General features: G+C 31.1%; 1 protein-coding gene across 1 annotated transcript in view; it reads left to right on the top strand.

Moving 5' to 3' along the window:
* LOC114761610 (uncharacterized) overlaps positions 1 to 23,151 on the top strand; it is a 40,246-nt gene that overhangs the window by 10,876 nt on the left and 6,219 nt on the right. Inside the window, exons 5-8 of the mRNA XM_028951025.1 lie at positions 18,549 to 18,609; positions 18,704 to 21,534; positions 21,739 to 22,257; positions 22,510 to 23,049. Coding sequence (XP_028806858.1) covers positions 18,549 to 18,609; positions 18,704 to 21,534; positions 21,739 to 22,257; positions 22,510 to 23,049 — 3,951 coding nt within the window. The remainder of the gene's footprint in view (positions 1 to 18,548; positions 18,610 to 18,703; positions 21,535 to 21,738; positions 22,258 to 22,509; positions 23,050 to 23,151) is intronic.

Genomic DNA, 23,151 nt, shown 5'->3' with positions numbered 1-23,151 from the left:
GAATTTTAATGATAATTTTGTTATCAATTATTATTAATTTTATTTAATAATAAATCATAAAGATCAAAATTCTCAATATTGTTATAACTTGTTATTGTTTCAATCAAATTATTGTTATATTTTCTTATATTTTGTTATTTTTAATTAAATTAAATTATTTTAATATGACTGGTTGGACCTCGAGTTGATGCTAGTCTGACCAACTGACCTTTAAACTACTACCTTAACTAGTTTAGTGTCCAGTCAACTTTTTTGTTCCTTGAGTAAAAATGCGGTGATATATATATACAGTCAAATGGTGGAGTGAAATCAAATCACAATTTTAAAAATAATTTTATGATATATTATCTCCAGTTATAATTATAAGATCTCATTTGTCAATACAAATGAAGTCTTATAATTAAAACAGAAAGTAGCATAAAATAAATATAGATTTGTTTCCATTTGCAAAAATATGCTTTTTAAAGTACCTTTGGGTGTTCCAAATACCCACCTGGCCTTATTATTCCTGTTGGAAAAAGAAAAAAAAGAAAAGAAAAAGACTATATTCTCTTCTGAATTTAATAGGCTGTACGAAAAGCATTCTCACTGGTCGTTTTCAACCATGCCATGGATTTATTCTCTCTCTCTCTCTCTCTCTCTTTCTTTTTTTCGGAGACATGGCAGCGTGGAGCCTTTAAGAATCCCCCCATCTCAATCTTATCTTTACTGCTGAATTAAAAAGTAAATAGTGTTACCAATAAAGATCAGATCTAATTGAAGGGGTTAGTCTCTCACATTGTGACGAATCAATATTCAAATCCCTGCTGAGACAGATACTCACATTTAGTGCCCAACAGTGTCTTGAATAGAATTATTTCTAATTGGAAGATACCTATGCTTTGGCAAAATAAATAAATAAATACTCCACCAGTTCTTAATATAAGACCCAATTGTTGAGTTGATTTTTGTCCTAAATATAAGACTAATTTCTCATATTTATCAATTTTTTTCTAAATTACCTATATGGATACCCCTTTAACCATAATCAAGCAGAAGAAGGATAGGAAGTATTAGGAAAAATAATTATAGTGTTTTAGAAAAAATGTGTCACTTTTCTTATAATTAACTAATTTGTTTAACTTCTTTAATCTAACCAAATTAATTAAATAGGCCTTATATTAAGAATCAGAAGAGCAGTTGAAATTCTAGAAAGAAAATGAACAAGCGGGATTATGAGAGCATCTCATTCTGCATTATCATAGTTAACGGGCCTTCTCACATCATGCGCAGGGGTGCTAAAAATTAGAAGTAATGTGTTAATACAAGTTTTCATGCCAAGCTTGGATTAGGGATGAGCATTCGGGATATATTCTTTGAAAATTGGTGTTTGTTAAATGTTTATTCATTGAAAATTGGATCATTATTGTATCATCAAAAATCAATAGTATGCCCAATCTGTGATGTAAAGTTAAATTAAAAATCACATTATTTTGTAGCATAATACACAAAAAATATATTTTATTCAATAAACTTGATTATGTATTGTTATAAATTTTATTTAGGAAAAAAGACATAAAAGTGACACTTGAATTTCATAACGCCAAATGGTTTGCTGAATTTGAGAAATCCCAAGAGATCAAATTGGGATTATCATGTTAAAAGAAAAGACCAAATTACCCTTCATTTTATTTATTGTTTTTAAAATACCAAAATCCCACTGGCTGGCCGATCGGTTGCTAGAGTTCCGGCGATTGGCCAACAATTGGCCACTGGAGCTCTGGTGGTTGAAAACAATTTTTTTTAAAATTTTTATAACTTCAGTATAACGGTTAACAACTTTTATAACGCTATTAACAACTTCTGTATAGCAGTTAATAATAGGTTTTATGGGAAATTCAACAACTTTCGGCGGCCGGAAACAATTTTTTTTGAAAATTTTTACAACTTCAATATAACAGTTAACAACTTTTGTAACACCATTAACAACTTTAGTATAGCAGTTAACAACAGGTTTTCTGAGAAATTCAACAAATTCCGGCAGCCGGAAACAATTTTTTTAAAAATTTTTACAATTTCAATATAACGGTTAACAACTTTTATAATGCTATTAATAATTTCAGTATAGTAGTTAACAATAGGTTTTCTGGAAAATTCAACAAGCTCCGGCGGCCGGAAACAATTTTTTTGAAAATTTTTATAACTTTAGTATAACCGTTAACAAGTTTTGTGATGTTATTAACAACTTCAGTATATTAGTTAACAACAGGTTTTTCGGGAAATTCAACAATTAGTCGTTGGAGTTCCGGTGGTGGAAAACAATTTTTTTTTGAAAATTTTTACAATGTCAGTATAACAGTTAACAACTTTTATAATGCTATTAACAACAGGTTTTTCGAGGAATTCAAAAAATAGCATTTTTACACCTTCAATAATACCGTTAACAAGTTCTGTAACTCTATTCACAACTTCAGTATAGTATTTAATAACATGTTTTCTTAAAAATTAAAAAAAATGGCATTTTTACAACTTTAGCAACTACTTTTTTTTGGAAAAATTTTTACAACTTCAGTATAACGGTTAACAACTTTTTTAATATTATTAACAACCTCAATATAGCAGTTAACAACAAATTTTCTAAAAAATTCAAAAATTAACATTTTTACAACTTCAGTAATGTCGTTAACAAATTCTATAACCCTATTAACAATTTCGATATAACATTTAACAACAAGTTTTTTTAAAATTAAAAAAAAAAGGCATTTTTATAACTTTAACAACTACTTTTTTTTGAAAATTTTTACAACTTCAATGTAACGATTAACAATATTTATAACTCTATTAACAACTTTGATATAACAGTTAATAACGGGTTTTTTGAGAAATTCAAAAAGTAGATTTTACAGCTTCAGTAATGCCGTTAACAAACTCAAAAATCTGTTGTTAACCGCTATACTGAAGTTGTTAAAAGAGTTACAAAAGTTGTTAATCTTTATACTGAAGTTGTAAAAATATTCAAAACAATTGTTTTCCTTCACCAGAGCTCTGGCGACCAATTGTTGAATTTCCCAAAAAACTTATTGTTAACTGATATACTGAAATTGTTAATAGCGTTACAAAAGTTGTTAACTGTTATACTGAAATTGTAAAAATTTTTAAAAAAATTGTTTCCGACCACCGAAACTTGTTGAATTTCCCAGAAAACCTATTGTTAACTATTATACTGAAGTTGTTAATAGCGTTACAAAAGTTATTAATCGTTATACTAAAATTGTAAAAATTTTCAAAAAAATTGTTTCCGACTGCCGAAATGCCAGTGACTAATTGTCGGCTGGTCGCTGGAGCTCCAGTGACTGCCACCGCCAGAGCTCCGATGACCAACCGGCCAACTAGTGGGGGCTTTGGTATTTTAAAAACAATAAATAAAATGAAGAGCAATTTGGTCTTTTCTTTTAACATGATAATCCTAATTTGGTCTCTTGAAACGAAATTGGGATTTCTCAAATTCAGCAAACTATTTAGGTGTTATGAAATTCAAATGTCATTTTTCTGTCATTTTTCTTTTATTTATTGTCACTTATAATATATATATATATATATATATCAAAATTTGATTTATGCTAAATCAAGCTTATAAACTACTACTACCACGCCCAAAAAATTTTGCTACCTCTTGTCTTAATATAAAAACCAATTAATTAATTTGAAAAAATTAAGAAAAAAATTGCTTTAAATTATTTATGTTTATTTTTAAAAATTAATTTTTCTAATTTATAAATTAATATATAATCTAATGATACATACAATATTTCAAAATGATCATATAATATAATTAAGTAATCTCTCTAAATTAGTCAACTAAATTTCAACTTCCAACAGCAAGTCCGCGTGAAATGCAGTCAATGGTATATTGATACTTCATTTTTGTATAAATAACTTTGTATATGTTTAAATTATTTTATTTTAGCCAATTTTACGGCATACAGATAACTAAAATAAATTTTACCTCATAGCGTTCAAAAAAATCTTATTTTAATTAATTATGAGGTTTCCCGAATTAACTAATTATGTCTTTAAATTTAAAAATGTAAGATAATTTAATGTCAAAGTTTTGAATTGACAAAGTACCCCTCGCAGCCTAAACTTTAACGCTTAACGTTTCTTTTCAAGAAAAGAAAATCGTACACTCTCGTGTTTTTTTTTAAAAAAAAGTTAATAAATTACTTTTTTAAAAATGGTCTTGAGGACGATAAAGATGAATTAGGGCGATCAGAAAACAATTGAAGGCCCTTGTCCATTCAATTCGAACCTCATTCGGGCCCTTATCACATGGGCACGATTCTGTTTGAAAGGTAAAAGCAAGTTTTTAAGAATTGGTTCTTCACGGAGAGACCACTTACTTCAATTCAAGGAATCAAAATTTAAAGTTTTGTTGAAGGAAAAGCTCATATTTAGAATCTAATAGTGTTTCAAATAAAATTATCTCTAATAAAAAGATATATATGTCTACTAAAAAAGAAAATCTCGTCTTCCAACCTTCGCCATGCTTAGATAGGTGCTGACTGCAACATCTTAAAATTTTATTTGGATTTATAAGTAGTTATTTATAGAAAGTTTGGATTAAATCTTTGATAAATATATATAATAACAAATTCAAAAAATAAGATATTTAAAAGAGAGTCAAATAAAATAAAACAAAATTATAAATAAGTGTATAGGTATTTAAAAATAAAAATAGAAAAAAATGGCGATGGATGATGATGATCATCATAATAATAATAATAAAAAATTCAAATTCAAATTTTGAATCTGTTATATGAATTTTAATAATATATAATTATATAAAAAAAATTTGAGTTTAACTTTAAAAAAAAACTTTTGAATGATTCTGGTAGATTTCATATAAGTCGGTTATAATGAGATTTCAATAATAATAACAATAAGATAAAGTAATTAATTAACTAAATGAAGATTTATTAATTTTAAAAATATAATAACTTAACCCTACTTCCTACCCACTCATTCTTCATCCTTTAGTCGCCACTTAATTTCTTCTTTAGCTTTTCCACTACTGTAAACTTGTGATTTTTTCAGAAAGCATTACTCCTTATGCTCTAAATATTCCATCCTCATAAATCAAAATAGATTCAACGTAAACTTTTTCATTCTTATTTCTTTTCCATTTTTTATTTCCTTTCCCATAATTCCTCTTTACCTCATTCCTTTCGTCCTTTCCCCTTAGTCCACCGTAAGCCTTCTTGTCATCATTATCTCCAAGCCTATATATATTTATTAAGGTGTGCACCTACTTTTCTTTTCCTTTTTCGTCTCTCTCTCTTCTCACATTTAACAACTATTATTCATGAATATACACACATATACATTAATAGGAAAAAAGATGAGAATGGTTTGACACCATTGACTACCATTTTAAAACTTAATGTTTCTTTCTTCATTGATTCTTTTTTTCCCCTCCCTCATCCTCTTCCTTGTATCATACGTTTTCTTTTCAGATTTTTCTACCTCTTCGTATGACTCTGTGTGTGTGTTTATATATATGCTTGGTGGAAATATGACTATATACCCTTTATATCATCACCTTTTTCAGTACTTCTCCCTTCTAATAATAGGTGTGTATATATATAGGCACGTATGTATATATAAGACTTGTGTGTGTAAAAGACATTCGGTACTCCACCCTTTATATATAGGCATGTATATACCTATAATACATTCGGCAATATATATAGTAATTTACGAATGGTTAGTGGGATGAAAGCTAAATATATTTATATATATTGAACTTTACAGACAGCAAGGATTTCATATAAGCTATTATGAAATGTAAAATTTTAATAGTACTTATGAAAAGTTAATTAGAAGAAATTAGTAATATGTGTTGTGGCATATAATTAGAAGAAATGTAAAATTTTAGAGTAACTTTCTTGTAACATTAAAATAAGTATAGGATATAATTATTTGTCTAAAATTGTAAATTAATATTTCATTATGTTGACTTTGTAGACTCTCTTCGAGAGCCTTCTTGATTGGAATTATTATTGTGATTGTTGGAGAGCTAGAAGAAACCAAGTAACTTGGGTTTTTTCCATGTGTGTGCAATCTATATCTATTATGATTAAATTTGTTTCGATTCTATCGACTTAATTGGTACAAATAAATAAACAAGACTGAAAAAGTGAAATGATATAATAATATTATCTTATATGTTATTTGAATTCTCTTGCAAGTATGAATGTGTTTTGGTTGTTTTGTGAAAATTTATGGTAAATTATTTTCTTTCAAGTATACTCGCATATACAGCATTTGCTACATATTCATGACATGCAAAGGTGGTTGGACTTGGGAGTTTATGATACTGATATATATATGACAAACTGTGACCACGTGGTTTGCCTCCACTTAGCACAAAGTGGTTAGCCTTTTTAGGACATCGTTTCTTAATATTTACCTGGCCAGGTTTGTAGAGGGGGAACATGAAACAATGACACCTCCTAGTTCTTTTAAAGAGGGGAGCCATAGTTTAGGCTTGGGCTCTATATCTTTGGCTAAATATATCCTAAGTACTGGAGCAGCTTTGGTCAGTCCAATGTGTGGGCCAAACCATGTATAAACCTATGGTTCTGGTCAGCGGAATAAGGTTGAATGGAGCAATAAGAGAGGAAGCATCCATTGCATATGAACATGATATATTATTAAATTAGTTACATATTTTGCTAACAATTATTTAAGCTGTTGCAATATCTGTTTGTCTAGCTAATATGAAAGTGGTTGGGTAATGGTTGTATCTACATGGTTAAACTCTGGTTACTGAGATGTTTGTGCTCACCCCTTTAATTTAACATTTTCAGGAAAAGGTTCAAAATGAGGAAAGGCACCTGAGGAGTGAGCTTGAAGGCTGTGTTGTATTCCTTATGTGTGGTACATATTTCCTCCATTTATATTTAACTTTGCCATGACTTTAGGATATTTCTGTTGTGTTCTTTTTTTTTTTTTTTGAAAAAAAGAATATACTCAGGTTTACATGGTACCTCTACTAATTTAATACTTAAAATTCTATTTATACTTCGATCTTAGTCTTAAAATAGTTTTATTTTTGCTTGTTAAATAAGTATAACAGTTTTTAACCATGGTAGACTTTTGTCACTCTAGTTTTATTTTTCTATCATGGTTAAGTTTTATCAATTAGGTTTCAAATTTTTCTACCATAATAGATATCTTTTGAATTTGTCTTCCTTGTAATTATACAATCTTATGTCATTATGATCATTACAAAAGAATAGTGTTACACTGACATATTTCTGTGTGTGTGTATGCTGTTGGATGCTTGCATATTTATTTACAAGTTGGCCTTCCTCCCTTTGTTACTCCTTTTTTTTTTGGGGGGGGAAAAGGAAATCTCGATACGGCAGAGAGCGCAGGTTCCAGCCAGCCTCAATTTATACCTAGGACTTGAATTATACGAGTACACTGTATTATTTCTCATGATAGAGCTCGATCACACATGCGACAACAGAATTTGACAATATCACTCGATAAATATCCATTATAATTGTTTTTTGACCAGCAATATCCATTATAATTTGGTTTCACAGTCAGGTGGCAAACATGATAACTTCTTTCTAACAGGTTTGGTTATATAGAGCCATGGCCTCAAAAGTTAAAAGCAACCGCTTGCTCTTACTGCATTTAGAAAATGTTTAGATGAAAACAAAATCATGGTTTTAAAAGTAATTTTACAGTATATGAAGTAAATATGTGGAGAAGTTTATCTCGATTTGTAAAAAAATGCTTTTAGAAAGTGTTTTTGACAATAGCCAAACACCTTTTTAGTCATTTACCACGCGAAGAAAATGGTAGTTTTGCTTCAAGCTTGTCACCAAAATTATTTTCATCATAATTGTCAAGTAAAAGTACAGTGATATATATATAGCTGTTAGGTGAAAATCAAATCATAATTTTAAAAATAATTTTATGATATATTTTCAGTTATAATTATAAGATCTCATTTGTAAGCATAAATGAGATCTTATAAGTAAAAGGAAAAGTAGCATAAAATAAATGTATAAAAAAATTTGTTTTGATTTATAAAAATATGCTTTTTAAAAATATTTTTGGGTGTTTCAAATACCTACCCGGCCTCATTATTCCTGTTGGCCAAAAAAAAGACTATGCGAAAATCTGGTCAAAAAGCAAAGAATACTAGTCTAAAATTCTATTTTCTTCACGTTTCCTTGGGCCCCTCTTTTCTGAATTTAACAGGCTGTACGAAAAGCATCCTTACTGGTCGTTTTTAACTATCCTATGGATTTATTCTCTTTCTTTTTTATTTATTTATTTTTTTGGATTTTTTATTTATTTCTCTTAAGATAGTGGAGCCTTTCAAAGCCCCTCTATCTTTTATTTATGTAATATTATAATAATATTTGTTGTAAAATATTATATCTCTACCATCCATTTCTTCGTCCCATGACTCACACACTGCATAAGAAAGAAAGGTATAGTTTGAGTTCTTAAGAGAAATTCATTTCAATTGTCATCTGTTTAATCAAATTTCTTAAATTTTCAGATTCAGTTAACCTTTCTACCTACTTTTTATAAAATAAAAAAAAGCATTAAAAATATTTTTAATTATTTGCAAAATAGTTTTTAAATCTGAAAAATCAAACTCTTTCTAAATAGCAATTTTGATATTTGGTTGGTTTAGAACATAATTAATTTTTTTAGCACTAAAAAGGGAACAACCTAGGGGTGTGCATGGAGCCCAAATACCCATTGAGTCCGCCTGAGCCCGAAGAAAAATTACCCAACCCAGCCAAAAAAAAAAGAGCCCGAAAAAGAACGTGCATCTTTGGGCTAGACATTTCATGAGTAGGGCTAGGCATCAGGCAAGACATGATGCCCTGCCTATTTGGCCCTGCACATATTAATTTATATATATTATAATTTATAAAATAATATTAATATATTACATTTCTTTACCCCCAAAAAAAGTTATTCCCTCCTCTTTGTAATTTAATTTATTATTGTCACATGTTTGTTGGTTTTCCATTTTAGGGATCTAATTTTTCTAAAGAAGCAATAGTATTTTGCTTTTAACTTGTTCTTTGTGAGTTTTATTGGATATATCTTATTATGTGTTACTGTTGTAATATTCGCTATTTATAAGTCAGTCTTCCCCTCTATGTCATTAACAACTTTCTTTGTTAGAGAATGGAGTTCATACATTACATATTTGTATAAATCAACAATTTTGAACATTTATATAAGATAGAAAACAAGATTGGGGTAGGAACAGAAAAAAAAAATTGGGGTTTAATTATCTGAATTACATGTTTTATTTTTTATTTAATTTATATTTAGTTATTTTGTATTAATTTTTTATGAACAAGTCATATGATGGAAAGAAGTCTTTTAGTTGTATAAACTACTAACTGCATTGTATCGCATAATAAGTGTTTGCATATTAAAAGTGATTATATTAAATTATTAAAAGATTTTAAGATTTTTTATTTTTCTTTTTACAATTATTTCACCCTATTTTTATATGGTCTATATTAGTCTTGTTAACCTATTGCTTCAGTTTTAATATCCTTTTGCAATCATATAGGTAACATTTAATTTTTGTCACTTGAATGGATAATTAAGCTTCTATTACATCGCCATCCCCAACCCTCAATAGAATATCTCAATGTGCTTCAATCCCTCTTCAATTTTTTCAGATGTTTTATTCTTTTCTCAATTTTATAGAGATTAATGCAAACCGTTTGAATTTCAAGACTTTAATTACACTCTTGAGAGTTGTTTTGTTCTAAATGGATTATGAACATTATTTATTTGGATATTTGCTGACACTTGTTTTAAATTATTTCTGGATAATTTCAATGTGTGAAAATGTAAAATTATGAAATGTAATTTTCAGTTATGGACGAAAGTTTTTTTACATGTGATATCAGCAGGTCATCACCATTTGGGTAGCGAAGCCCGCCCTGCCCAGCCCAGCCCAAAATGGTAAAGACTTCTATAGGCAGGGCCGGTTAACAGGCTGCAAAATGCAGCTTGCTCATACTTCAGGCAGGGGTCCAGCCTTGCCCGTGTGCAGCCTAGCAACCTAAGTTAGACTATGCAACATCCTAAATTTTGTGGGAAAATAGTAAATAAAGACCCTAATATGTGAAATTGCGATTTGAGACTCTAAATTTGAAAAATAGCAAATAAAGACCCGATCCCATATTATAAATATGAAATATTGGTGAAATGTCTAAAATGTCCCTTAGTCAAGTTGTGATTTGGTCTACTAAAATTGTCATTCGCTAAAGTGAACTTGTCATTTCCTATAATCAACTCGTTATTTGGTATATCCTCAGTCAAGTTGTGATTTGATCTACTGAAATTATTATTCAATAATATGAACTTGTCATTTTTCCTAGTCAACTTGTCATTTGGCATACCTGACTTGTGATTTCAGACATTTCATCAAGATTTGATATTTACAATATGGGACCGGATTTTTATTTGCTATTTTTCAAATTGAAGGTCCCAAATCGTAATTTCACATATTGGGGTCATTATTTGTCATTTCCTCAATTTTATTTTAGCAGTTTAAAAGAAATAATTATTATTAAAAAAATATAAAAATTAAAAAAAAAAAAAGGAAAAGAAGTAACTTTTTCACCGGTGAAAAAGTTGAAGGAAGTTTCTTAAGGGGGGCGTCCCCTAAAAAATATGCAAGGGATAAATAAACCCCCCACAATTCACTCTCTCGCCTCATCTCGCTGGACAGGAAGGGTGAGAGAGCGTGGAGCATGCAATAGTTTTTCAATTAGTCATTCATGAGGAAAAGGGAGATAATTTAGTTATATAAAATTAATTTTATTATCAAATTTTTTTATAAGTATTTTTACATATTTTAAACTTTCTAATCACATTATTATTATAGTCATTAAAGAAAAATTTGGGAGATATAGAGTAAGAATTGAGTTTTGACAAAAGATGACTATAGGAATTTAAAGGTAAATGAGTAGTTAATTTTAAATAATTTAGACTTGTTCATTTGTTATTTTTAGTATTTACAATTAAATTTTTTAGTTGAAAATCTATTACTTATGATATATATATATATATCATACTTGTACCGAGTAAAATTAAGTTAAATAATTTTTTTGGATCATTTTACATCTTATTGATATTTTAATCTGTTTAAAATGTGAAATAGGCTAAAGATATATCATTAGAAAAAATTTGAATATGAAAACTTAAACTGTAAATTTACAATTTTATACAATTAAATAAAATCAATATTTATTTATAATTTTATACAATTAGGATAAAAAATGACAATTTACAATTGTTTTCTGATAGCCCTAATCATCTTTATCGTCCTCAAGACCATTTTTAAAAAAAGTAATTTATCAACTTTTTTTTTAAAAAAAACACGAGAGTATACGATGTTCTTTTCTTGAAAAGAAACGTAAGTGTTAGAGTTTAGGCTGCGAGTTAAAATTTATTTTAGATATTTGTATACCGTAAAATTGCCTAAAATAAACTAATTTAAACAAATACAAAGTTATTTATAAAAAAATGAAGAATCAACGTATCATTGATTGCATTTCACGCGGACTTGCTGTTGGAATTTGAGATTCAGTTGATTAATTTGGAGAAATTATTTAATTGTATTATATGATCATTTTGAAATATTTGTATGCATCACTAGATTATATATTAATTTATAAATTAGTAAAATTAATTTTAAAAAATAAACATAAATAATTTAAAGTAATTTTTTTGTTTTCTTAATTTTTTCAAATTAATCAATTGGTTTTTATATTAAGACAAGTGGTAGCAAATTTTTTTGGGCCTGGTAGTAGCAGTTTATAAGCTTGATTTAGCATAAATCATATTTTGATATATATATATATTATAAGTGACAATAAATAAAATTTATAACAATACATAATCAAGTTTATTGAATAAAATATATTTTTCGTGTGTTATACTACAAAATAATGTGATTTTTAATTTAACGTTATATCACAGATTGGGCATACTATTGATTTTTGATGATACAATAATGATCCAATTTTCAATGAATAAACATTTAACAAACACCAATTTTTAAAGAATATATCCCTAATCCAAGCTTATCATGAAAACTTGTATTAACTCATTACTTTTAATTTTTAGCATCCCTGCGCATGATGTGAGAAGGCCCGTCAACTATGACAATGCAGAATGAGATGCTCCCATAATCCCTCTTGTTCATTTTCTTCCTAGAATTTCATCTTTACTGTTTGATAAAAACTAGACGGTAGAGATATAATACTTTACAAGAAATATTATTATATTATTACATAAATAAGAGATCGGGATAAATATTTACTTTTTAACATATTAGATTTAAACTATTTATTTCTTTATTTTTTGCCAAAACATAAGTATCCTCCAATTGGAGGTAATCCTACTCAAAACACTGTCAGGTACTAAATGTAGACACCTGTTTCAGTAGAGATTCGAATTTTGATTCGTTATCTTATGAGGGATTAATCTCTTTTGTTAGACCTAATCTTTGTTGGTAAAACTATTTATTTTTTAATTCAGCAATAAAGATAAGATTATGAGATGGGGGGTTTTTTGAAAGGCTCCACGCTGCCTGTCTTAAAAAAAAAAAACAGAGAGAGAGAATAAATCCATAGGATGGTTGAGAACGACCAGTGAAGATGCTTTTCGTACAGCCTATTAAATTCAGAAGAGAATATATTCTTTTCTTCCTTTTTTTTTCTTTTCTTTTTCCAACAGGAATAATAAGGCCAGGTGGGTATTTGGAACACCCAAAGGTACTTTAAAAAGCATATTTTTATAAAGCGAATCAAACTTTTTTATATATTTATTTTATATTACTTTCTGTTCTAATTATAAGATTTTATTTTTATTGACAAATAAGATCTTATAATTACAACTGAAGGTAATTATTTTTAAAATTATGATTTGATTTCACTCCACCATTTGGTTATATATATATCACTGCACTTTTATTTAAGGAACAAAAAACCAGACTGGGCACTAAACCAACTGAGTTAGTAATTTAAAGGTTAGCTGGTTGGACTGAGATCAACCCGGGGTCCAACCGGTCATATTAAAATAATATAATATAATTAAAAATAATAAAATATAATAATATTAATAATCACTAATAACAAAATATAAAGAAATATAATAATTTGATCGAAACAATAACAAATTATAACAACATTGAGAATTTTGATCTTTATGGTTCATTATTAACTAAAATTAATAATTATTGATACCAAAATCGTCATTAAAATTCATTTAAATCTATAGGGGTTGATATATTAGGAGCTAAATGAGAAGAAATAGGACTAATAACAATATAATCATTTAAATCGGTTTATTACCGGTTCATACCAGTTCACACCGGTTTGACTGGTATGCTACTGATTTAACTGCCCCCTAATTTAATATCAAAACCGGACCGAACTACTGGTCGACTCACTGGCTCACCAATTGAACCGGCCTGTTCGATTTGGTTTTTGGTTTCGTGCTTTTACTTGACACTTATTATTAATGACAAGGGACACTTCTTATTGATGACAAGCGGCTCATCTCCCCATCATCTTCTTATAAATTCTCAAAACTTTTGTGGGCCATCTCGCAAGGATAAAGAACACACGTGTTACTGGAGGCTAATGTGAACTGACAAAGGACCCGACTAAATAATATACAACTTTCTGGACTTGCTTTCGGTCTTCAATCTCTCTCTGACTCTCGCTCTCGCTCGGTTCTTTCATTCTTATATTGCGTTTGCTGCAATTCAGAATCTATTCAAGCGCTCTAGCTGGTTTTGTTATTTCCCTCTGGTAAGGTTACCGGACGTTGTGTTCTTTCCCTCTAGTAGCAGCTACTTTACCTTTGCTCTTATATTCTAATTCTTCTTGACTTATGCTACTGTTCAATTATAGAATGAAAAATAATAAATCATCTTTTACATGTTTATTTTCTCATATTTGTTTTGTATTATAATTGTTACTGAATATTTTCTTTTTGCTTTGCAGTTTGCGCGTCCTCATTCGTTTTTACTTTGATCCTTCATTGTAGCTTCCCCTTAGTTGATTGCTTTGATATTCTGCAAATCAACCAAAAAAAATTTTCAAAAAAAAAAAAACGAAAAAGAAGGCTTCCTATCCACAAGTACGGAAGACTCTCCAAAATAAAAAGGGTTAGCAAATATTTTTGTTGTATCCACATCATTATTTCTCATATATCTTCTCTGTTTATCATGCATTTAGTGTGTTTGGTTCATGACTTGGTAGTACTTGGATCCGTCTCTTAGACATAAATAAAACCTCCAGTAAGGCACACCACTAATAAACTACATGCACACAGGGGTTTACTTAATGTAGAGAAAATTTGAGCAGTTATGATAAAAGTTATTAATTATCCCACTAAACTTGTCATTGAGTTCTTATGCTTGAAACCAAAAATATTATTTATGAAAAACAATTATCATTCTTGAACTTATAGTTGTAATTAATCATAATCAAGGTTTCTTTATACGGAATTTGTTATTGAGCTCCAATGTAATTTTAGGTAATATAATTTATAAGAAAAATTAATTTCAGAAAAAGACACAGGAGCTCCTGTGTAATTAGTTTATTTCCTGACACTCACGTATCGATAATCTATTCCTGTGGTCTTCGCATGTCATTCTCCCAAAAATACAACAAAAAGAGTAGCCGGTAATGTCATTTTCTTATATGTGTTCGTTTTTCTCATACTTTGTCAATTTGAGTCCTTATCCTTAATCCTTATTCAGTTTTGACCCCTTTTGTTTTGTAGCTTTGCGCCCTGATTTATTGGTATTCGGATTTCGCGTTCCCTGGGTTGATCGCTTTGTTCTTCTACAAATTAACAAAACTAAAAGATAAAAAGGTCAGTGTGCTTTGATCATCATCAACACCACCGCTGTCATCACCACCACTCCTGCTATTATGTTTTAATGTTCCCATTTGCCTTGCGTTACTTACTATTTGTTTCTTCTCCTCACTACCAATCTTGAATAAATAATGAGTTTTCTGTACCCAAAAATCACGATTGGCAAATGTCATGAACAGTCTGATTAAGAAAATACTAATAAGTTTTTTTCACCCTTAAAAAGTATTTTTATATTTTTATAAATTATAAATAATATAATTACTATAATAAAAAAGTGTGTTGTTAATTCCTACTCAAGACTTGTTATCTCACAACCAGCGGTTGTTAGTCCCAGAATGGAGTGTTCTAATTTTTAATTGATTCACATGTTATGTATCAAGAAAAACAATAAAAAGTGCTGTTAAGCCCAAGTCAAGGCCTGTTATTTCATAATCAGGATGATTATTTTTAGATAAATTGTTGTCATTTTTAATTGATCATGTGTTATATATCCAAAATAAAACATGTTACTTTCCACTCCAGACTTATTAATTTCTTAATAACAATTTTTTATTTCTAGATAAATTGTTGTCAAGACTTGAAGTCAAGGAGTTGACTTGTACTTTTTCTTCCATTATACTACTTTGAAGTCTTCTTGGCTTGGTGGTTATTTTTAATTTTGGCAACGAACATGGTTGGGGATTAAATCCCACCAACCCACTTTCCTCCCCTTTGAAGGAAAAAGTTCCTTGGCCAAAAAATTTTTTTTAAAAAAATAGCAGTGCAATTGGCAGCCAGCCTCACTGTGCTATTAAAATAAAAAGGGTTAATTAATCTGCAAATCCTTATAGTTTCAATGAATTTTGAATCAGGTCCCTATAGTTTTTTTTCTTTTTATCAGGTCCTTATACTTTTACCTTTTTTTAATTAGGTCCTTGTATTTATTTTTCTTTTAATTAAGTCCTTATAATTTTATTAAATTTTTAATCAGGTCCATGTAGTTTTCATTTTTATTTATTAATTAAATATAAGTTTAATTAAATAGATTAATACTGAAATATAAAATATTAATAATTAAATTTAATTAATAATTATGTAATAAAAAGTAATAGAATTAATTAATTCAGGAAAATTTTTTAGAACAATTAATTTTTTTGCTGAAAAAATTAAAATCATTATAATAATTCAATATCTTTAGAATATTATTGTTTATAAACTAATATTAAATAATATATACTATTTTCTGTTTATATAATAGTATTATTAGAATTTATAAAATAAAAATAAAAAATTCAGAGACTTAATTAAAAATAAGGTGAACTTATAATGACTTGATAAAAAGAAAAATAAATACAAGGACCTAATTAAAAACAGGTGAAAGTATAAGGACCTAATAAAAAGAAAAAAAACTATAAAGACCTGATTCAAAATTAGTTAAAATTATAAGGAGCTATGGATTAATTATCCCAAATAAAAATATATACTTGAAGCATAAAAAAACTATATTTTTGAATGTGACTGTTATTGCAAACGTATACTTGAAAATGATCAGCCCCTTATTTTTTTTTCTTTTTAAAAAAAACTGATGGTCTTACTTGACGGTCGTTATTTGTTATAAACATCACATATTATTACACTGTGTGATGATTATTGCACACAAATGTCACGTAAGAATACCAAGGAACAAAAAACCGGACCGGAAACAAAATCGGTCAAGACAGTGGGTCAAGGGTTACTGGTTGAACCAAGGGTCGGACCGGTCATATTAAAATAATATAATTTAATTCATAATATTAAAATAGAAAAAAGAGTCCATAAAACTCTTGCCCAGGCCATTAGCTCGGTTGCCACAAGAATGCACAAAATTACTAGAATCAACCAACAAAACCTTGCTTAAAGCACATCCTTCGACCTTCATCAGCCAACAAAACCCGCAGACCCCAGCAATTTGAGTACATCCTTCATCAATTCCCAGCTCTGCACTCACATACTTCAACAGATCTCTTCTTAAGCGTCCTAAATAAAGTCTCACAATCCAGTTCAACAAAAGTAATTTAAAACCGGTATGATTGATTAAATTTGAACTAGGCGAGCAGCAAAATCTAGGATTTGGAGAGGCGAGTAGGCGACCACCGAGCTTCCTCTGTCTCTGCTCTCCACGACGCATGACAGATCAACCATCGTGCCTTCGTCTCTACTACAAGTCGACCACTGCGTTGCTCTCTCCACCCTCCACAGCAACTTGACGGCGCTATAAGGGATTTGGGGCAGGGAGAACGGTCGACTAGAATGAACTCAACGAAGAAGGGAATAGGAATCTTGGTCAACCATCGTGCCTCCGTCTCCACTACAAGTCGACCACCACGTTGCTGTCTCCACTCTCCACGGCAACTTGACGACGATGCAAGGGATTTGTGGCGATAGGGAGAATGGTTGAGCTCAACAAAGACGGAAATGGGATTCTAGCCAAGAGATAGGGACCGAGGGAATTGTACCGCAGCGTTGCAATTTTTTTTTTTAATGTTGGACAACGTCGTTTTGGGCATTGAGTGAGGAAAAAAATTAAACCGGCCAACCCCCAAACCGGGCAATTGACTGGTTTAATACCGGTTGGACTGATTTATTACCGGTTCTATAGGTGACTGGTTTTTTTCTTGAACCAGACTGGACTGGAGATTGATTCACCAGTTTTCTGGTTGAACTGGCCGGTCCAGTCCGGTTTTTTTTTCCTTGAAGAATACTCATAAAAGTTACATGAATAAATAACGACTTTAATTGTAAAGCCAAAGATACGTTAGAAAATACTTGACGTAGACAGTCAAATATTTGGGCCAAAGAATATATGACATGTAATAAAAGCTTAGGTAATGGGCAACTCCTTTTTTTTTTTTCCCTTAGAATTTTTTTGATTAGAAGGCAAAATGCATTAAGGGAAGAAACATAAAAGTTAGGTAATACTGCCATACCTTAAGTTTGTCCAGTGAAAGCCATCCAGGAAGTACAGAAAGAAATAGTACGTTACTTTCGTTTAAGCAATATAATATAATTGTCCATCCAGCCTTGTTGATGCTAGAGAAATCTTTCCTAATTGGTTTAGATGAGGAAATAATGTACAATACAGTTTTGAATATATAATCCTTCAAGAATATATGACTTTTCCCATAAAATATACTATACAGTTTGAATATATTAAAGGTTCATTTTTAAGACATTTTTAGGTGTAAATTAGTAAAATGAGGATAAGAGAACTAACATAACAGGGGGGAAAAATGCAAACAGGATAGACTTTTTTTCTTTTCCTCCTGGACAACAAGGATAGACTCTGACTTTACAATTCATTTATGAGCCCATTTGGAATAGCTTATAAGTAACTTTTCAATCATGATTTACGGAATACAAGGTAAATATATAAGAGGAGTTTTGTCTCGGTTTACGTAAAATGTGTTTATAAGTGATTTCAATTGTGATGGCAAATAGGGTCTTAACTTCATTGTCCATTATATCAGTAAAACATTCTATATGTCCATAGCTTTTGACTTCTTAAGTTATCGTTTTTACGTCGAATGCTTTAATGAGCAGACAATTGGAATTACTTTAACGGTAGTCTCATATTTCCTTGTCAGATGATGACAAGCGCTGTGGGTGGTTTGGCAGAGATATTGGTGACTGACTTATCGAAGGAAGGCAAGCTATTTATGTAGTTTCAATACTTGCGTTGAAGACTTTGAGGAAAAAAAAGGTTTATTATATGCTAAACGAAGAAGTGTGCTGAACGCAGTTGAAGAGGCCAAAAAGAGAAATGAGACCCAAGTTGACTTTGAAGTTCAGCAATGGATACAAGAAGCTGATTCTTATATCTCTCGAGAGGATCCTATGCCAATGAAGACATGTCTTTTTGGTTGGTGTCCTAATTTCTGCCGGAATTACCTACGAGGGAAGAAGGTAGCAAAGTGGACGAGAGAGATTACAAGCCTAATAGAGAAATGTGATTTCAGTAGAGTGGTGCATGGAAATGAACCTCCAGGCATAGAATTCTATTCACAAAACTTTATTGATTTTGAGAGCAGAGAATCAGAATTCCAGAAACTTGTGAAGGCACTAGAAGATGTAAATTTCTCCATGATTGGATTATATGGGATGGGCGGAACTGGTAAAACCACTCTAGCAAAACAGTTGGGCATACAAGTTAAAAATTCTGGAGCATTTGGAAGAGTCATATTTGTTGTTGTGCCTAGTCCTCCAGATATAAAAAAGATTCAACTCAACATTGCAGGTCAGTTGCGTTTGGATTTGGGAGAGGGAAAGGAAGAAATGTACTCGAGGATTTTGTGGACAAGAATCGCTAGCGATGAGAAAAGGGTACTCATAATACTAGATGGCATGTGGGAAAAGCTAAATCTAAAGGATATAGGGATTCCCTATGGCCCCAATCACATGAATTGTTGTGTTTTGATAACCACACGTGATTCAAGAGTTTGTGATGGAATGGGATGCCAACCGACAATTGGGCTGCAGACATTAACAACTGACCAGGATACATTGAATCTTTTCGTTGAACATGTTGGTACAACAAAAGAGGATCTAATTTTCAATGAATACATGAGTCTTGCACGAGAAATCGTACGCGAGTGTGGAGGACTACCAATTACAATTGTGACAGTAGCGACCACATTAAAAAGTTGGCGTCCAAGAGACTGGAAAATTGCTTTGGAAGCCTTGCAGCGTTGTGAGCCATTGCATAATGTTCATGAGGGCATGACGAAAGTTTATAATGAGGGCATGACGAAAGTTTATAATGATTTGAGATCAAGTTATGATAGACTTGAGGAAAGTGCCAAACATGTGTTCCTGTTATGCTCTCTCTTTCCTCAAGGTTATGAAATTCCTCTACACCTTTTATGCAAACTTAGTGTAGGACTGGGCCTTTTTGAGGAAGTTCACAACTATTTGGCAGCAAGAAGCAAGGCAATTAGAGTAAAAGAGATAATCAAATCATCTTCTTTATTGTTTGAGCCTAAAGAAGCATATGTAAAGATGCATCGCATGGTTCGTGAAATGGCCTTATGGGTATCAAACAAAGACATGCAGGTCGTTATGGATTCAAGGACAAGTGTAAAGTCACACATACGATTTTTGTTTTGGAGTAGATATGGCCTTCCCAATCAATTCGATGGCACTAAACTTGAGATTCTAATACTTTGGATAAAAGGAAAAGTGAAGATGGAAGATTCATACTCAATCTTTGAAGAGATGGCAAGACTCAGAGTTTTAGTTTTGCACTATGCTGGTGATCATAAATATGTCGCTGTATCATTGAAGCCGCTTCATTCGCTGAAGAACGTCCGAACTCTTATCTTGGATGGTTGGAGATTAGGTGACATCTCTGTTTTGAAAGTCCTACGTGGTCTTGAGATTATTGAGTTGACCAATTGCTCAATCGATGAGTTACCAGATGAAATAAGGAAGCTGAAGAGTCTGAGATCATTAGGATTAAGGAAATGTAAAATTGAAAGGAATAATCCTTTTGAAGTGATTGAAAGGTGCATTCAATTAGAAGAGCTGGATTTTGTTTTGAATTGCAATTCTGAAGATTGGAAGGAAGATGGTGAGATAGAAAATATAGATGAAGTTGTTCCAGATGTTTCTCCTCCTACATTGAAAAGGTACTCTATAGCTTGCCCTCATCTTAAATATTTTTATCATGATGATAATGGCATGCTAAATTGCCTTAATACTGAGAATGTAAAAAGCTTAATCTCAAATGCCATGTTTGAGAACATTGTGAGAACAGCAGAGGTTCTTGAGCTGGGAGAAATAAGAGGTGTGGGATGGAAGAATCTTGTACCTGACATCATTCCTTTGGAAAATGGAGGCATGAATGATTTAACTAAACTTTGTTTGTATTCTTTAGTTGATATGGAGTGCATCGTTGACACTAGCAATTACGATCTTGATTCTAAGGTGGAAGTCTTCTCCCACTTGGTTCAGCTGTTTCTAGATGGTGTGGATATGAGAGAATTATACCGTGGTCCTATGATCTCTGGATTTCTCGAGCGGCTAGAGATTTTAAAGTTGCGAAACTGCAAGAAACTGCGCAGTGTATTCTTCGATAGAAATCTCAAACTACCTCAACTGAAGGTCTTGCATTTGATAAATTGTCCCATGTTCCAATCATCAATCTTCCAATCATCTGTTGCTCAAAATTTAGAGCAGTTGCAAGAACTAATAATCAGTGATTTTGAGGAGCTGAAAAGAATAATCACATATGAGAGCTTGGGAGAGGGAATAGTGGAAGTTGATAATGAAAAAAATAGTTACAGCACACTGTTTCCAAATTTGAGAACTCTTGAAATAAAAGGATGTGGCAAATTAGAATGGATATCACCGCGCCTTTATGCCAAAGACCTTCTCCGTTTGGAAGCTGTAATTATAAGAAAATGTGAGGGGCTGAAATACCTATTTGGTGAATGCCGAGGACATGAGGGCCGGGTTTTGCATGAAGAGATTATGCTCCCTTCATTGACAAAAATGGTACTTGATGATGTACCCAATTTCATCACACCATTTCCAGAATGTAACACAGATACGCAAGACCATACAACTTCACTGGTATGTTACTCTTACCCCACTTTGAATTTTACCTTATGATTTCTCATTCTAATAGTAAATGAAAGGACTGGTCAAAATTCTACATTTTCTAGAGTGGATATTTCCTTCTTTATTACTATATTTCATGAGTTCTTATCAGTTAAAGTTTTTGCCACATCGCATTAATCACTTGAAATTATTTTTGTCCGAAAAATGTGTGTGTAGGAATTACTGGCCTCAATGAAAGAGAGTCAAAGAGCGAAGTGTCTTTTGAGACGATCATTAAACCTGCAAAATGTAAAGCAGATGACAATTGTGGAATGTTCAAATTTAATGTCATTGTTCTCTGTATCCATTGCCACAACTGTAAAGTTGGAGAAGTTGACAATCCAGAGGTGTCATGAGATGAAGCGCCTCATAATAAATGAGGAAGAGGATAGTCACATGGACAGTATCTCCATTTTCCCAGAACTAGAGGAGCTCGTAATTGTTGACTGCGGGAATATGGAATTTATTTTTCCATCTACTTTTTCAGTGTGTCTTCAAAAATTGAAGTCTCTGATTATTGGAGCTGCTGCAGAACTAAAATATGTCTTTGGCCGTGAAGAGTATTTATCAAATGAGATAGAAAACAAAGAGCTTTCCATCGATCTCCCTGCTCTGGAAACACTAAGCCTTACAGATGTGCCAAATATCATCAGCATTTCTTCAAATGGAAGACAATTGAATTTGGAAACCGCAAAGGTAACCCACTTTGACTTACTGTTTTATAGCATGTCAATATTCTTTTAAAATTTTACTTCGGTATCATCATTGATTATTAAGTACTTATTGTTGATTATAGTTTGATTGTTGTCAAATCATTGAAATCTTAAATTGGTAACTAAGAGAGCATACCATTTCCCTTTTTTTTTGCTTCGTGTGTGCATGATATAAATTCTTGTCAAAACAATTTAATCAACTCTTATTGAAATTTATAAAAACAAATGTTTGTAGGAATCACTAGGCTCAATGCAAGGGACTCAAACTTTTCATACAGCTCAGTGTCTTTTGAGACAACCAGTGAACCTAGAAAATATAAGGCAGATGACAATTGTGCAATGTTGGAAATTAACATCACTGTTCAGTATATCCATTGCTACAACTATAATGTTGGAGAAGTTGACAATCCAAAGGTGTGATGAGTTGAAGCACGTCATAACAAATGAGGAAGAGGATCATGATCATATGGACTACATCTCCATTTTCCCAAAACTAGAGGAGCTCGTAATTGTTGATTGCAGGAATATGGAATCTATATTTCCATCCAGTTCTTCAGCACGTCTTCAAAAGTTGAGGTTTGTGATTATTAAAGCTGCTCCAAAACTGAAATATGTCTTTGGGAGATTTGGTCGTGAAGAGTATTTGTCAAATGAGAATGAAAATAAAGAGCTTCACATTGATGCACCTGCACTGGAAACAATAAGCCTTATAAATGTGCCAAATGTCGTCGGCATTTGTACAAATGGAAGACACCTGAGTTTGGAAACGGCAAAGGTACGTAGCACTTCGAACTGACTGTTCCATAGCATGTTAATATTACTCTAATTTCCGGGCACAAATATTGCCCTTTCTATTATTAGCTAGTTTCTTTACAAC

This window comes from Neltuma alba, unplaced genomic scaffold, assembly GCF_004799145.2.
Source record: "Neltuma alba isolate B1F8T4 unplaced genomic scaffold, ASM479914v2 tig00001702_pilon, whole genome shotgun sequence".
Lineage (NCBI taxonomy): Eukaryota > Viridiplantae > Streptophyta > Magnoliopsida > Fabales > Fabaceae > Neltuma > Neltuma alba.
The sequence above is the reverse complement of the archived record's forward strand: the minus strand, read 5'-3'. Positions and strand labels throughout refer to the sequence as shown.